We start from the raw sequence: 15,727 nt of genomic DNA, 5'->3' as shown, positions 1-15,727 counted from the left end.
CAATGGAAGCAACTGGCCCCTGTACTGTCTCTGGACCAATACTCACCTTAAGCTGAGGCCTGGACCCTCACACGTATGCCACGTTGTGTTGTTCAGTAGAGAGAGAGACCCCAGACGCCACAGAAGGAGACCCCCCCACTGTTTGATGACAGACGCCTCACCAATGTGTGTTCAGACTCTTGTGGGGAGGACTTCCTGAGAGAGTTGCTCCCAGCTCACAAGCCCCGGAAACCAGTCTTCCCGGCTGTCCTAAGTGACCGCTGGTCTTGGCCTTGAGCATATGGGAGGACGGATTTGTGGGTGACAGTTGCAGGGTCTGGCAGATGCTGTGCTGGTGGAAGGAAGTCAGGATCCAGGGTCCATGGATAGGAAGTCAGGGAGCAGAGTCCATGACAGGAAGTTAAGGAGCAGGGTCCTTGGACAGGAAGTTAGGATCCAGTGTCCAGAGTCCATGGACAGGAAGTCGGAGTCCAGGGTCCATGGACAGGAAGTCAGGGTCCAGGGTCCATAGACAGGAAGTCAGGGTCCAGGGTCCAGGGTCCATGGACAGGAAGTCAGGGTCCAGGGTTCATAGACAGGAAGTCAGGGTCCGGGGTCCAAGGTTCATGGACAGGAAGTCAGGGAGTAGGGCCCATGGAAAGGAGGTCAGGGAGCAGGATCCATGGATAGGAAGTCAGGGAACAGAACCCATGTACAGGAAGTCGGGGTCCAAGGTCCTTGGATAGGAAGTCAGGGAGCCGGATCTATGGACAGGAGGTCAGGTCCAGGTTCCATGGACGGGAAGTCAGGGTCCAGGTTCCATGGACGGGAAGTCGGGGTCCAGGGTCCATGGACAGGAAGCCGGGGTCCAGGGTCCATGGACAGAAGGTCGGGGTCCAGGTCCAGGGTCCATGGACAGAAGGTTGGGGTCCAGGTCCAGGGTCCATGGACAGAAGGTCGGGGTCCAGGGTCCAGGAGAAATGGACACGTCGGTAGTGGAAGAGGTCAGACTGTCTTGGGGAGTCGGACAACAGCAAGCTCCCTGCTCGGGGAGTTGGTATGAAAGAAACTGCTGAGAGAAGCCAGAGGTTGTGGTTGTATGTGAAAGCATCATTTTTTGATGGGCGGGTACAACTCGTGGCAAAGCAAGTCATTAAAACACATCTTTCAGCTAAATCCAGCCATGGCAGTCCATGGCCGTGACTCCCAGAAGAATCAGAGCTTTTCTTTCCTTCCTTTCTTTCGTTTGTGGAGAGAGAGAGAGAGAGAGAGAGAGAGAGAGAGAGAGAGAGAGAGAGAGAGGTGTTCACGAGGGAATAAAGGCTTCTCCAAAGTGGAGATAAGCAAGCCAAGGAATCAAGAAGAGAGACACATGTTCCGGGGAGCACAGATTCTGGAGGAGTGTGCAGGAGAAGCAGCTTTTCTTTTCCTTCCTGGCATCCCTGCCTGAGCCTTCCCTCCAAGCCTGGCCAATCAGCAACGCAGCCTTCTGTCTGCCACCCGGTCCTCCTGTCCACTATGCGGATTCCATGTCTTTGCCTTTAAATGGCCGTGACTCCCTTGGATTTGAAGGCAGGAGACCCAGAGCAAATGAGCCTTATAAATGCATAGAAATGCCTAAACTAGGCTTGGTGTAGCCAGCAGCTGATCTTCCCAGCAGACTAGAGATTCGTGCCAGCCCCCTGTAAAGAATGATGGCTTCATTTATTTTCACCATGTCTACCTCCTCGGGCAGAAAGACGAATTGTTCTTGGTAGGTTTGTTTATTGCAAGTGTTTCTGGTTGTTGGCATCTATTTTCGAGACAAATGCAGAATAACAAGTGGGAAAATGCCACTGCTCCCTGTGGCTGGACAGCCGGCGGGGGTTGGGGGGGTGTGAGGGTAGCAGGACATATACCCGTGGGCTCGCTGTCTTGCCCCAGGGATGTGAAGAGGTGCCTGCAACCCTCTCGTTCTCTGTGGTCACGTGATCAGAACCATCACAGAGGTCTCCAGGAGGGGCCGTGCCTGATGGGTCCACCTGTGCCTATCTTCCCCCTCTAGTTGGTTTGCGTTCCTTGACCACTGGTATCCAGGAAGTATCCGCCTCATGCGTGTGCCCCCAGTAGTACCTGTGCTCCTGACTCTGTCCCCGGCTAGTGGTGGGCAGATCCCATGGTCACTCAAGTGTCCCCTTGAACTCACGGTGCCCGGGGCTTCTCTTTCTATGTCTGGGATGTTCCACCCATTAGATTTGTTTCTTTTGTTTGTTCAATTTTTCAATTTAAATGATTTTCACAGGCCTTCCTGTCCACAGCTGCTGAGCCATTAGAAGACCACAACTAAATGATCAATGGCTAACGATAGTATCAGACTCGGTGTCTTCCTAACCCTCACTGTGGGACCTATTTGAAAGCCACTGTGAGTTCTAGTGTCCACTAACATGGCTTGAAGGGTTCAGAAGCCTTTTTTTTTTGTTTTAACTGAACACTGGACATGCTTCTTAAAGAAATATGCCAGACATCTGTTCCCCTGTTAGGATGTGATTCAGTTCCATGCTGAGCACAGAAATGAGGGGAGAATTCAGCATTCTGCCAACTTGGGCCCTGTGGCATCAGCAGTTCCCAGGGCTGGGCACCTCTGTTCCCGGAGGTTCTGGCTGGCTGGTCGCAGGCTTGGCCATGCAATCTGTCTCTCCAACAAACCCTCCCCCATTATGTCTGTGGGGTGTTTTATTATTGTTTGCTTGTTTGTTTGGGGGTGACAACAAAATCCGGTGTTCGTGGCAAGTTATTGGCTCTGTGCTCGGGAACACTCCTTGCGCTTGTCAGGGGGGGTCGTATGTGATGCCAGGTAGACCTTGGGTTGGCCTCATGCAGGACATATATCCTAGTCTGTCATATCTCTCCAACTCTTCATTTTGGGGGGTATTTGGAGGGGGTGGTTTTGTTTTTGTTTTTGTTTTTGTTTTTTGCTTTTTGGGGTCACACCCGGCGATGCTCAGGGGTTACTCCTGGCTCTGCACTCAGGAATTACTCCTGGCGGTGCTCAGGGGACCCTATGGGATGCTGGGAATCAAACCTGGGTCGGCTGTGTGCAAGGCAAACGCCCTCCCCACTGTGCTATCGCTCCAGTCCCTCTTCATTTTGTTTTGATGGCATTTTCTTCCTGCATTTGTGGTTCCCCATTTTTTAGCTCTTCAAGTGAAATGGATCTGGCCAGATTCCAGCTCCAGAAAGATAAGAAATGTGTCTCCATCGGCTGTGTTTATTCCTCCCCACATCTAGCAGTTACCTGACCCCATAGTGTGTGTTCGAGAATTGCTTCTAAGTGACCCAATGGGGTTGAATAGCGCCTCCAAACACTCCATGCTGCGGAGAGGAGGTGTTTAATCAACACTCTGGAGTAGCTGCATCCCACTTCTCAGCCTGACAAGACCAAGCAACCGGCTACAATTTCCCACTTCCAGTGACGCATTAGTCAAATACAAGGGCACACGTGTCTATGGCCCCTCCCTCCCAACTTTAAACAAATACTTTTATTCTTAAAATATATATATATAACTATATATATATCACTATATATATATAGTAATAGCAAAAGAGAAAGCAGGGCAGACAGTGGGGGAGGCGCTTGCCCTGAACACAGCCCTCCAGGGTCCCCTCCCTGAGCATCGCTGGGTGGGGTCCCTGAGCACTGGGCACCGAGCACCCCTGCTCCATCAGCTCATCTCTGGTGCTCTTGGGTGACAGTTGCTTGGCTCACACTGCTCGGCCTATGCCCTTCACTGATCCCGTTGCACCAAGCTATTTGATTCTATTTAAAGCTTTGAAAATGCAAGTGGATCCAGCCTGGCTTCACTGCGCAGGGGCCTGCAGCAGGCACCTGGGGTCCTCACGCCATGCCACCCGCTCAACCGCATGGAGCGCCCGGGGCCCACTGTCACTCTCGGGTAGGCAGGGATATGAGGAGCCGCGGGGGGGCACCCAGAGATGTGTGTGTGTATATGTGTGATGTGTGGTGTGTGTAGTGTGTGCTGTGTGTGATATATGCAGTATGTGTGCTGTGTGTGCTGTGTGTGGTGTATATGGGAGAAATGTGGTGTGTGTGTGTGTGTGTGTGTGGTGCATGGGTGGGGGAATGTGTGTGATGTGTCTGTGGTGTGTTTGTGTCTATGATGTATGTAGTGTGTTGTGGGATGGTTTGGTGTGTGTGTGAATAGTGTGGTGTCTGTGTGTGATGTGTGTATGGTATGTGTTTGTGTGTGATATGTGTATGGTGTCTGATTTTGTGTGTAGTGTGTGTGGCATGCCATGGTGCGTGATATGTGTGTGTTGTGTGTGTGTTGTATGTGTGTGTATGTGTGGTGTCTGGGGGCGATGTGTGTAATGAGTGAGTGGTGTCTGTGTATGGTATGTGGTGTGTGTGTGTGTGTGTGATATGTGTGTGGTGTCTGTGGGGGGATATGTGTATATGGTGTGCTGGTATATGTGTGTGTGTGTGTGTGTGTGGTGTCTGGGGGGGATGTGTAATGAGTGAGTGGTGTCTGTGTATGTTGTGTGTGTAGTGTGTGTGTGTGATATGTGTGTGGTGTCAGTGGGGGGATATGTGTATATGGTGTGTTGGTGTGTGCTTGTGTGCGTGGTGTCTGGGGAAATGTGTGTGCATGGTGAGTGTGTGTGTGTGTGTGTGTGTGCACGCGCGCGCATGCTCAGAGCAGAGGCGCCCGCCCCCTCCCCAGGCAGCAGCATCCCAGACTCCCCCCCCCCCAGATGTCTGTTCTCAGTGAGCAGAGTGTCTCTCTCTTTCCGGGGCGCCTCCTGGCCCCCTTCCCCTCCCGCCCACCATGCTGTGTGGTCACTCTGGGCAGACCCCTGTGGGCTTCCTGTGGGAGCCACCGCCTCTGGTCTCACTGTCCACCCTCCTACAGACTGTCCCCTGCCCCCTCCATGCATCCCACTTTTCTCCCAACCCCCTTGGTTTTAGGAGAAACATGTACACAGCCCCCGCGGTCCCCCTGCGCAGATAACTCGCGTTCTCCGTTCTCTGGGGAGCAGGACGAGCTCTTAAAAATGCATGAGGCTCCCGGGCAGCCAGGAAAGGAACGGAACACCAGCCCGGGGCCGCTGCCTGCCTCTCGCATTACTCATGCCGGGCTTTTCCTGGTGTGGGGAAGGAATGAAGTTTCCCCTGAGGGAGATGGTTTACGCATCATCTTCCGTCGCTGCCACATTAATACTCGACCAGGAAAGTGCTGGAGCCTGTCTGTCCTGGGAGGTGGCCCCTGGCCTGCTCCCGCCCGCCCTCTGAGCAACTGAGCTGGCAGAGCTGGGAACGCGGCGTCTCCCTGCGCAGCCCAGCCCAGCCCGTCCCCGCATCGATTTCAAGCCTTGTTAGAAATTGATGAAAGCTCCCGGCCAGACACAAGCCTCCAGGGTCTCTGATTCACTTTAATTCTGCACAAATTTGTTCTGAGAGCAACTTGAGCTTGGCAAGGCACCAGCTAAGTTCTGCATCACAGCGGGGAATGGTGGCGGGGAGGCACGGGGGCCTTCAGGCTCCCTAGGAGGTGCCCTGTGCTCCATCCTTAGCCCTGGGTCATCCTTATTCCCACCGGGGAGCTGCCCGTTGTCAGAGGCATGAGTTGGGGGCAGGAGACGAGATCCCCCGGCTGCCAGAGAGTAACATTCTGGGGCTGGAAGATGGCACAGAGGGTAGGGCACTTGCGTGGCACAGGGCTGAGCCAGGTTTTATCCCCAGCACCTCATGTGGTACCCAGAGCCCCACCAGGAGTGAGCCCTGAGCACTGCGGGGTGAGACCCAGAAACTACGCAGAGACAGAGGTGAAGGTCCTTGATGTCGCATCCCTCCCTCTCCTCCTGCCTTGTCAGGAGGAGCCTGAGCCTTGTCCCCTGGACCCCCCACCCCATTGGGGGGAACAAAGCAAGTCCTGACAGAGACCCAGGAGCACTGTTCTTTTTGCTGGCCGGGCTCAGTGTCTTTCGAGGCCTAGTAAAGTGAAATTCACACATGCACTCACGCACATGCACATACCTGGACACACATGCACACACTCACTCACATGCACATACATACATACATACATACACATGCACTCACACACATGCACATACACGCACTCATTCACATGCACACACACGCACACATACGCACTCACGCACATGTACACATATGCACATATATGCTCAAATACATGTACGCATATGCACTCACACACATGCACGCACACATGCACACACATGCACTCACGCACATACACACACACATACACTCACACATATGCACACACGCACACACAATGATAATATCTATAAAGGGTTTCACTCATTTGCACAAGCCTCTTGGGAAGCAGGTGGGCCCCGCTGGGACCCCCATCTGGGCTGGGTGCCTTTCTGTCTCTCACAGGGTGTGTGGGACGAGACCGCACTGTGCGCCCCTCAATGGCTATTGCCGAATCGATCAGGCCTTCTGTTTCACTATTGATTTTTCCATCTTTCTTCCGAGGCTGGAATGCCTCCCTGCTGCGTGTGAGGCCGCACGACTGGAGAAAGCCCCGGGAGTCTGGCCGTCCTGGTGGGGCACGGGGATTGAGGGGTGGGCTTCTGATGTCCAGCACATGGGCAGGTCAAAGATGCTGGTTTGCAGTTGCAGGCACCCACAGACAGCTGGCAAGCTTCGGGTGACATCCTCCCGGGGGTGGGGACAAGCACAGACAGCCACTGGAGGTGAGGCGGCATCGGGGTGGGGCAGGGAGCAGTGAGGGGCTTTCAGAAATGCCAGGAGTGCCAGCTGTGCCCAGGACGGGGCACGGTGAGAGGCGGGCCTTTTTGTTCACTGAGGGGCCCGTGTTGGCCCTGCTTATCTCTGCAGCACCTGCGGAGGGCGAGGCCCAGGCTGTGATCTGAGGCACAGTCCTTGATCTGGGGGCGCAGTGCATTACCTGGTGTGCACTTTATGGCCTGGGTGTGGGTTATGATGGTTATAGAGCATAATCAACGAACTCTTATGGTCTAGTTCTCACTCTCAGACAACCCGGCAGGCTACCAAGAGTCTCCTGCCTGCATAAATGTCTGACTGGGAACACCTGTAAAGGTGATTAGAGGCTGTCCCAAAAGCCTCCATCCCTCTTGGAGAGCCTGGCAAGCTACCGAGAGTATCCCGCCCATATGGCAGAGCCTGGCAAGCTACCCATGGTGTACTCAGTATGCCAAAAACAGTAACAATAATGGTCCTCATTCCACTGACCCTGAAACAGCCCCCAATATGCCATTGGGCTACACTAGCACGTGACAGGGATGGATAGAGACATTACTGGTGGCCGCTCACGCAAATCAATGAACAACAACGGGGTGATAGTGATAGTGATAGTGATAGAGCATAATCTGGGCTCATAGATCATCACTGGCATGGCCATGTGTGGGAGCGGGGGAGTCTGTGCTGGTGGTGCTGTAGGGTAGAGTCTAGGGGCTGGGCAGATGCGGCAGAGCCCTGGACAGTGGGCCATTGCACTCGGGGTGGCCTCGTAGCCACAGAACCCATGTCTGCTCTCTGGGCCTGGCTCTGGGCCTGCTCCCCTGTCCTGGATCCAGCCATCTGCCAAGTCTTGCTCTGGATGGTCGGCCCTGTCTGCCCCTGGTCAGTCTCTCTGGGTGGTCAGCCCTATCTCCCCCCATCAGTCTCTCTGTGTCTCTCTGTGTGGTCGCCCCCCCCCCACCTGTCAGTCTCTCTGGGTGTCGGCCCTGTCTCCCCCTGGTCAGTCTCTCTGGGTGGTTGGCCCTGTCCCTCCCTGGCCAGTCTCTCTCTGGGTGGTCAGCCCTGTCTCCCCCCATCAGTCTCTCTGTGTCTCTCTGTGTGGTCGCCTCCCCACCTGTCAGTCTCTCTGGATGGTCGGCCCTGTCTCCCCCCGGTAAGTCTCTCTGGGTGTCGGCCCTGTCTCCCCCTGGTCAGTCTCTCTGGGTGGTTGGCCCTGTGCCCCCCCTGGCCAGTCTCTCTCTGGGTGGTCAGCCCTGTCTCCCCCCATCAGTCTCTCTGTGTCTCTCTGTGTGGTCGCCCCCCCCACCTGTCAGTCTCTCTGGGTGGTCGGCCCTGTCCCCCCACCCACCGCCGTCAGTCTCTCTGGGTGGTCGGCCCTGTCTCCCCCCGGTCAGTCTCTCTGGGTGGTCAGCCCTGTCTCCCCCCTGGTCAGTCTCTTTGGGTGGTTGGCCCTGTGCCCCCCTGGCCAGTCTCTCTCTGGGTGGTCAGCCCTGTCTCCCTCCGGTCAGTCTCTCTGGGTGGTCGGCCCTGTTCCCCCCCCCCACCGCCTCAGTCTCTCTGGGTGGTTGGCCCTGTCTCCCCCCGGTCAGTCTCTCTGGGTGGTCAGCCCTGTCTCCCCCCTGGTCAGTCTCTTTGGGTGGTTGGCCCTGTGCCCCCCTAGCCAGTCTCTCTCTGGGTGGTCAGCCCTGTCTCCCCCTGATCAGTCTCTGGGTGGTTGGCCCTATCTCCCCCTGCCCATTCTCTCTCTAAGGGCCTCCATACACCTGCAGACAGGTGTTCCGCATTTGTGGGTGAGCCTCAGGACTTGGCTGTGTTCACTGCACACCCCCTTCATGGCCTCAGCACAGGCTGCTGGTCCCCTTCCTCCAACGCGCAGCCTCCCTCCACAAAGGGATCCTCTGGGGGTGCTCAACAGAGCACACCCTGCTGTCAGAGTGAGTGAGAGCAGCGAGCCACTGGAAAGATGCGGAAACTGAGTCTTGGCAAGTGTGCGGCACACAGAGACCAAGTGTTTGTGTGCGACGCGGTAGCCCAACGCTGTCGCTTGATTAAGGCATCCCAGGTCTGGCCAACCCGCTTCAGCTGCCTTACCCCTGGACAGCACCGGGGGCAGCGTTGGACCTTCTTCGGGCTGGGGGCATTTGTCATGGGCCTTTTTGTCTTTCAATTATAGACACATTTGTTCCAAGCAATCTAGGAGCCGAGCAGCCTGCAATCCAGTTGGGGCCCAGTTGCAATTGCTTACCCGGGGTTTAATAAGCTGTGTGTGCTCGGCGGGGAGTCGCCAGCAGCCGAGAATGCTACCCGCTCTATCAGGTGCCGGAAATTTCTCTGGGTCTCAGAGACCACACTCGGCCTTCTGCACCGCACTGAGGTCAAGCATCTTCCACTCTGGCTTATGTGCTTGAGCAAAACAATCAAAGAAACACGCTGCATAAGTGAGGGGGAAATCAATATAATGGGCTTTTAGGACTAATGAAAGACCATCACTGTTAGGAAATTGGATGAAGGGGCTGGAGTGATAGCACAGCGGGAAGGGTGTTTGCCTTGCACACGGCCGTCCCGGGTTTGATTCCCAGCATTCCATATGGCCCCCCCCAGCACCGCCAGGAGTAACTCCTGAGTGCAGAGCCAGGAGCAACCCCTGTGCATTGCCGAGTATGACCCAAAAAGAGAAAAAAAAGAAAAGAAAAAAATTGGGTGTAATCGAATCCACGCATCTCAGATTGGCAAATTTAAGGGGTGCTGATGCCATTGCAAAATGTCCCTCACCTTAGGCAAAAGTTTTTCAGGGCTTGTCTCCAAATATTGAACCATTTGGGGAAGGATAAGGAATTCTCCTACTAATAAGAGAAGAGCTATTTTCTGCTTCCCACGGAAGGCTTCAAGATGCTTTCTTTTCCTTAGTAGATTCTTTCCTTTTTAGTCAGCATCTCATACACATGCATGGCCAGGACTCCTCTACCTTCGCTGCTGGAATCTTTGATGGCAGATCCCAATCATTATTTTTTCTACCCCAAACTCTGATTCATCGAAACTCCTCTCACAGGAATGCCGAGTGGCGTCCTGGTCTTTCTCTAAGGCTGCCACAGCTCTTGTGTTGCCGGCGCATTTTCTGGATTTTCCTCTGATCCCATTGACTGTGCACAGCCACTGGCGAGCGAGAGCATCTTTGATTTCAGTGGGCTAAAGCTGCAGGTGACTTGGACCATTTTCATGAAATGCACGTTGCACTTCCAGCTAAATCATATCATCACTCACCCTCACTGTGTGGGATAAAGACATCCAGAGAAGTGAGGAATTCTTGCATTGTAAAAATAAAATGGCAGGACAGGGGCTGGAGTGATAGCACGGCAGGGAGGGCGTCTGCTTTGCATGCGGCTGACCCAGGTTCAATTTTCAGCAACCCATGGGGTCCCCTGAGCACTGCCAGGAGTAATTCCTGAGTGCAGAGTCAGGAGTAACCCCTGTGCATTGTCGAGTGTGACCCAAAATGAAAAATAATAATAATAATTTTTAAAAAATTAAATGGCAGGACAGTGGTGGGCAAAGACAGAAAAAAAGACAAAGTCTAAAAGAAGGTTTCCTTTTCTTTCATCCTGAGAGGGATAAAATCTTTTTTTTTTTATCTATTTTTTAAGGGCTGGAGCAATAGCACAGCAGGTAGGGCATTTGCCTTGCACATGTCCGACCCAGGTTTGATTCCCCCACCCCTCTAGGAGAGCCCGGCAAGCTACCGAGAGTATCCCTCCCATACGGCAAAGCCTGGCAAGCTCCCCGTGGAGTATTCGATATGCCAAAAAACAGTAATAAGTCTCACAATTTGTTGTGGAACGTTACTGGTGCCCACTCGAGCAAATCGATGAACAATGGGAGGACCATGCTACAGTGCTATTTTATTTTATTATTTTTATTTTTAATGAATCACATTAACTGTATAAGGTACTGTATAACTGTATAACTGTGTAAGGTACAGTTACAGACTTACAAACTTTTGTGATTACATTTCAGTCATACAATGATTGAGTACCCATCCCTTCACCAGTGCCCATTCTCCAACCCCAGTGTTCCCAGTTGGGAGGGTTAGAGTCTTAAGAAGACATATTTGAAGATAGTTAAGTTCATCCAAAGAGTCTAAGATGCACTAGAGCCTCCGTGCACACCCTCTTTCCGGGCCCATCCTACTTGCTCAGTATCTCGAGTCCTCAGGTCATCAGCGCGTCTCCTGGGTCCCCTGGGAAGCAGCAGCTCAGATGGGCACTGGCGACTGGGCACATTGTACAACCCACACTCCGCGAGGCTTGAATTGGGTGGGCGTCTCGCTCTGACTCACTGGCAGACGGTGGAGACGGTGGCATCTAGGTGGCCACTTCCTTGAGGACACCAGCAAGAGGCCTTCCTACAGCACGCAGGAAGGCCAGCAGGGGGAACCCTCCTGGCCATGGGGCGTGGGAGTGGGGAGGAGTTGGCTAACTCAGCTGGGCTGTCAGCGGGAGACTAGTTAGCAAACAGAGCTGGCAGCTTGCGTTTCTGGAGCCAGGAAAGCAGGTGAATAAGGGGGCAGAAGTAGACAGGGCGAGGCCGCAGGTGCAGAGGCAAGCCAGGCAGGAAGGACCCCAGATCTCACGTGCAGCAGTGCGGGCTACGGTGGACTGTCGCAGATGCCCTGGGCCAAAGGGCCATCTTCGGCACCCCCGTCTCTCAAGGGCACCTGGGTGGCTTCTTTTGGGAGTCGCATCCTGGGGAGGCTCCGGGAGGGGGATCTGCTGCACCCCGAAAGCTCGAGGACCCACCCTGTGCTCTTGGGGGTGCCGGTCACCCAGCTCACTGTCTCTGTCTGCCCGCAGGTGACCTCATCCACTTACCTCCATACCTCCGCATGGACTTTCTATTGAACAGAAGCGGCCCGGGCCCCAGCCGGGACCTCAGCTTGGGACAAGCGTGCTTGGAGCCTCAGAAAAGTCGGACCCTCAAGCGCCCCACGGTCCTTGAGCCCATCCCCATGGAGGCCGCCTCGTCCAGCTCCTCCACGAGGGAGGGACAGCAGTGGCAACAGGGAGCCACCGCCGCCGCTGCCGCTGCCGCTGCCGTGGCCACCCTACCTCCACGCGAGGGGGCCGAGCTGGGCCAGGCGGCCAAAATGAGCAGCTCCCAAGAATCCTTGCTCGACTCCCGGGGCCACTTGAAAGGAAATAACCCCTACGCGAAATCCTACACCCTGGTATGACACACAGCAGGACTGGACAGCGGTTGTAAATACGATTTAAAAAAAAATTCAATCCAAGCTACCTTTTTTTTACGGAATTCCAATATTTATAATTAAAGAAAATTGCCAAAATATATTAAAAAAAAAAAAGGAAAAGATACTGAAAACCCCAGACAGTGCAAAGACTCTCCCGCGTTTTTTCAGTCTGAGTGTGAACTCCATCTGCCTGGGCGTCTGATTTTTGGGGAAAGAAGTCCAGTTTTATGATCTTCACAGGCTACTGCATTTTTACTGATTTTCTACAAAGTGCATGGGGACTAATTCCACCTTCTGACTAGAAGTTTGAGCACACAGGATTCAAGAGAGAGGATGGCAGGGGGGCAGGGGGACGCACCCCCCCCCCCCCCCGTTGGGAATCTCCGAGGACCATGCGTTGGGGGAGGGGACGAGCTGTCGTGTTTGCACACTTTGCTTTCCCATTGGACACGGGCTCTTCAAGCGGACCTTCTTCTGTTGTTAACGAGGACAAGTGCCGTCGGGGGCAGGGCGGGTGGGGGAATCGATTTGATTTTCCTTCGGTTTATTTTTTAATTTCCTGAGACACTCTTTGCATTTTGTCTAAGCGAAATAAACAAGAAAAGGTGAGCTGCCTTCATTCCGCTGTCTGCTTCTCTCGCTGATGACACTCAGGCCTGCCTGCCACGCCCCGTTTCCCAGAGAGGCTGGCCGGGACCCAAAGGACACAGGTGGCCCCGGTTATGGGAGGGCTGACCGGGCGTCCTAAACCTCCCAAATGCTCTGCTCCTGGCTTCCCTCACAGCTCTGGGAATTCACGCTACACCAGGATTCCACACACTCGGGAGTCGTCAGGCCAGACTCGGCCCACTGCTCCTTATCAATAAAATTTTACTGGGGGTCCAGAGGGATAGCACCGGGTCGGGTAAGGCACTTGCCTTGCATGCAGTCAGTGGCCCCCTAAGATTCCCCCTGAACACCATCAGGAGTGATCCTGAGTGCAGAGACAGAAAAGTAAGCCCCGAGCACTGCCAGCTCCCAAAGCCCAATAAATGAATACTTGTTTAAATCAAGTTTGATTTGGATGTGGCCACATGCACCATTTGGCTGGCTCCCTGCTGCCATGGTGGAGGGGAGTAGTCATTCCCTGGGGGGTCTGGCCTGCACAGCTGACAATACGGACCAGCTGCCCCTTCCAGGAGTGGCTCAGACCCCTGCTCTGCAGGCCTGAAGTCCTGCCAGTTTGCAGGAGAAAGGGAGAGTCCCTGCCCCACGGCTCACACCGGCTGGTGTCTGAGTCGGCAGTGGACGCTGGCGTGCTTGCTCTACGCCCAGGTCAGCCGTCAGGAGAAGCCGCCTTTCCCTGTGCCTGGCTCCAGGAGCCTCCTACTCGTATCCTGTGGATGTTTTTCACGTGCTTGTCTGGGAGAGGACAAACTCCACCAGGGTCTGAGGCCCCTGTGGGCTGCCTCCTTCCCGCACCCCACGATGCCTTCCTGTGTGCTTTGATGAGTATGTGGAATCATCCCATGCCCCCTTCCTTTAGAGTAGGGACACAGGTCTCCTGGTAGGGTCTGACCTAGTACCTCCCCCCACAATTCCCCCCCACAACAGGCTCCAAAGGCCTGCAGCTGCCAAGCTACACCTGCTCCTGTAAGTACCTACGGACACCTACAGGTACCTGTGAGTACCTGTGGGTATCTGCAGGTACCTGTGAGTACCATCAAGTACCTGTGAGTACCATCAAGTACCTGTGAGTACCTATGGGTGCCTGCGAGTATCTGTGGGTATCTCCAAGTGCCCGTGAGTACCATCGAGTGCCTGCAAGTACCTGTGAGTACCTGCAGATACCTGTGAGTACCTGTGTGTACCTGTGAGTACTTGTGAGTACCTGCAGGTAGTTGTGAGTGCCTGTGGGGCACCTTGCTCCCCTTTCACATTTCTCATGAGGCCTGTGAGACTCCAGCACAGGCTGTTACTGAACTCGAACACTTTTCCTCGCCTTCCTCCTTCCTCCTGTCTCCCTCTCCCCTTTCCCCCCTCCCCCCTTCCTTTCTTGCCTCCATCTGTCTTCCCACAAAGCAATGTCATCCAGCAAAACCAAAGGTCCAAAATTGTGTGATGATTCCTTCCCCAGCCCTATCCCCAGGTGAGCCCATGAGTTTGACATGTGCGTTTTATCCCTTTCTCCTTGTCATGATTTCAAGAATTTAATCCCTGTTGACAGCTTCTGGTTTGCAAACCTCACCAATGCTCACAAGACTGATTTTTTTTTTTATGCACAAGAAATGAAATGCTATTTCTGGGAGAAAATTAAAGCTCAAGCTTTCATCAATCAAACTTTTTTATTCCCCAAACTTAAAAATTTCACTTTAATTTTTTTTCCTCTTGATCTGTGCAAAAATAAATAAAAAGAAATTCTACATGGTGTCTGCCTCTGGATTGGATCGTTTGCGCTAACCCCCTCTTGGAGACGCTCCTCACGGCAGGTCTCCTCACAAGCCGGTTAAAGGAAGTGTTTGTGTCCCTGCAGGGAGGGCCTGGGTGGACATCGGGTACCATCAGGGTCGTGGCTGTGCCCTGCAGAGGCTGTCCTGGGGAGTGACCCTCAGTAATGGCGAGCAGGGACTCTCCTGTCTCTAACTCTGATCCATGATGCCTTTGCAGTGTTGCCTTGTCAGTCTACAGCTGCCACCAGGCTGCGTAGCTTGGAGGAGAGAGTCTTGAGCATCTGGCCCAGGGACTTCGTGGAGCCCATGGACAACACTGCCCATTGACTCAGTGTTGTCAGTGGACAGTAAGTGGGCATCAGTGAGCTGGGCTTCCATGTCCTCCAAGGCATCCACCTGACCGGCTGCCTCTATGAAGCAACCAGGAGGGGAAACTGTAGCCAGGCAGCTGCTCCAGCCACTGGGCTCACACGGCAGGAGCTTCCAAGTGGGTCTGTCTACTGTGTGGAGGAAGGGGAGGAGGGTGAGGAGGAGAAAGGGGGAGGAGGGAGGAGGAGGAAAAAAGTGGAGGAAGAAGAGGAGGAAGGAGGATAAAAAAAGTGGAGAAAGAAGAGGAGGAGGGGGAGGAGGAGGAGGAGGAGGAAAGAGGAGGAGAAAGAAAGAGGAGGAAGAAAGAGAAGGAGATGGAGGAGGAGAAAGGAAGAGGAAGGAGGAGGAAGAAAGAGGAGGAAGAAGAGGACGAGAGAGGAGGAAGAGAGGAAGGTAGAGGAGGAAGAAAGAGGAGGAAGAAAAGGACGAGGGAGGAGGAAGAGAGGAAGGAAGGGGAGAAAGAAAGAGGAGGAGGAAGAAGAGGAGGAGGAGGAGGAGGAGAAGGAGGAGGAAGAGGAGGAGGAGGAGGAGGAGGAGGGCTGAGACTGGAGGTGGAGAAGCCGAGTCCCGGGGCTTTGGGGACTGGCACAGCAAACTCTGAGCTCTGCTGACCTGTGCCCTCACTCCAGAGCCTCCTCTGCCCCCTGGAGACACAGAAACCGCTCTTACTCAAATTGCTGTTCATGTGAGCAGTCACCAGCCCCAGCTGTGTTTCCTCTGACCCGGGACCCTAAGCCCCCATTTTCAGAGCTTCCTGGGAGTTTGGGGTGATGATTGAGGCCTTTTGGAGGCTCCTTGGTCTGTAACTCTCCTCTCAGAGACATAGGGACAGCCTGGGGGACCAGAGTACATGGGCATCCTGGTCTGATCACATCCCCACAGTGGTTCAAGGTGTAGGGCTGTTTATGGGGGGGGGCGGGTCTCATGGGGGCCACAGCTGTTGGTGCTCAGGGA

The 15,727-nt window shown here is 54.2% G+C and overlaps 1 protein-coding gene across 1 annotated transcript in view; it reads left to right on the top strand.

The window, feature by feature from the left end:
- DSCAM (DS cell adhesion molecule) overlaps positions 1-12,508 on the top strand; it is a 647,956-nt gene extending 635,448 nt beyond the window's left edge. Inside the window, exon 33 of the mRNA XM_056119325.1 lies at positions 11,581-12,508. Coding sequence (XP_055975300.1) covers positions 11,581-11,960 — 380 coding nt within the window. The 3' untranslated portion in view covers positions 11,961-12,508. The remainder of the gene's footprint in view (positions 1-11,580) is intronic.
- The last annotated feature ends 3,219 nt before the right edge of the window (positions 12,509-15,727 follow it).

This window comes from Sorex fumeus, unplaced genomic scaffold, assembly GCF_029834395.1.
Source record: "Sorex fumeus unplaced genomic scaffold, SorFum_2.1 ptg000041l, whole genome shotgun sequence".
NCBI classification, from domain to species: domain Eukaryota; kingdom Metazoa; phylum Chordata; class Mammalia; order Eulipotyphla; family Soricidae; genus Sorex; species Sorex fumeus.
The sequence above is the reverse complement of the archived record's forward strand: the minus strand, read 5'-3'. Positions and strand labels throughout refer to the sequence as shown.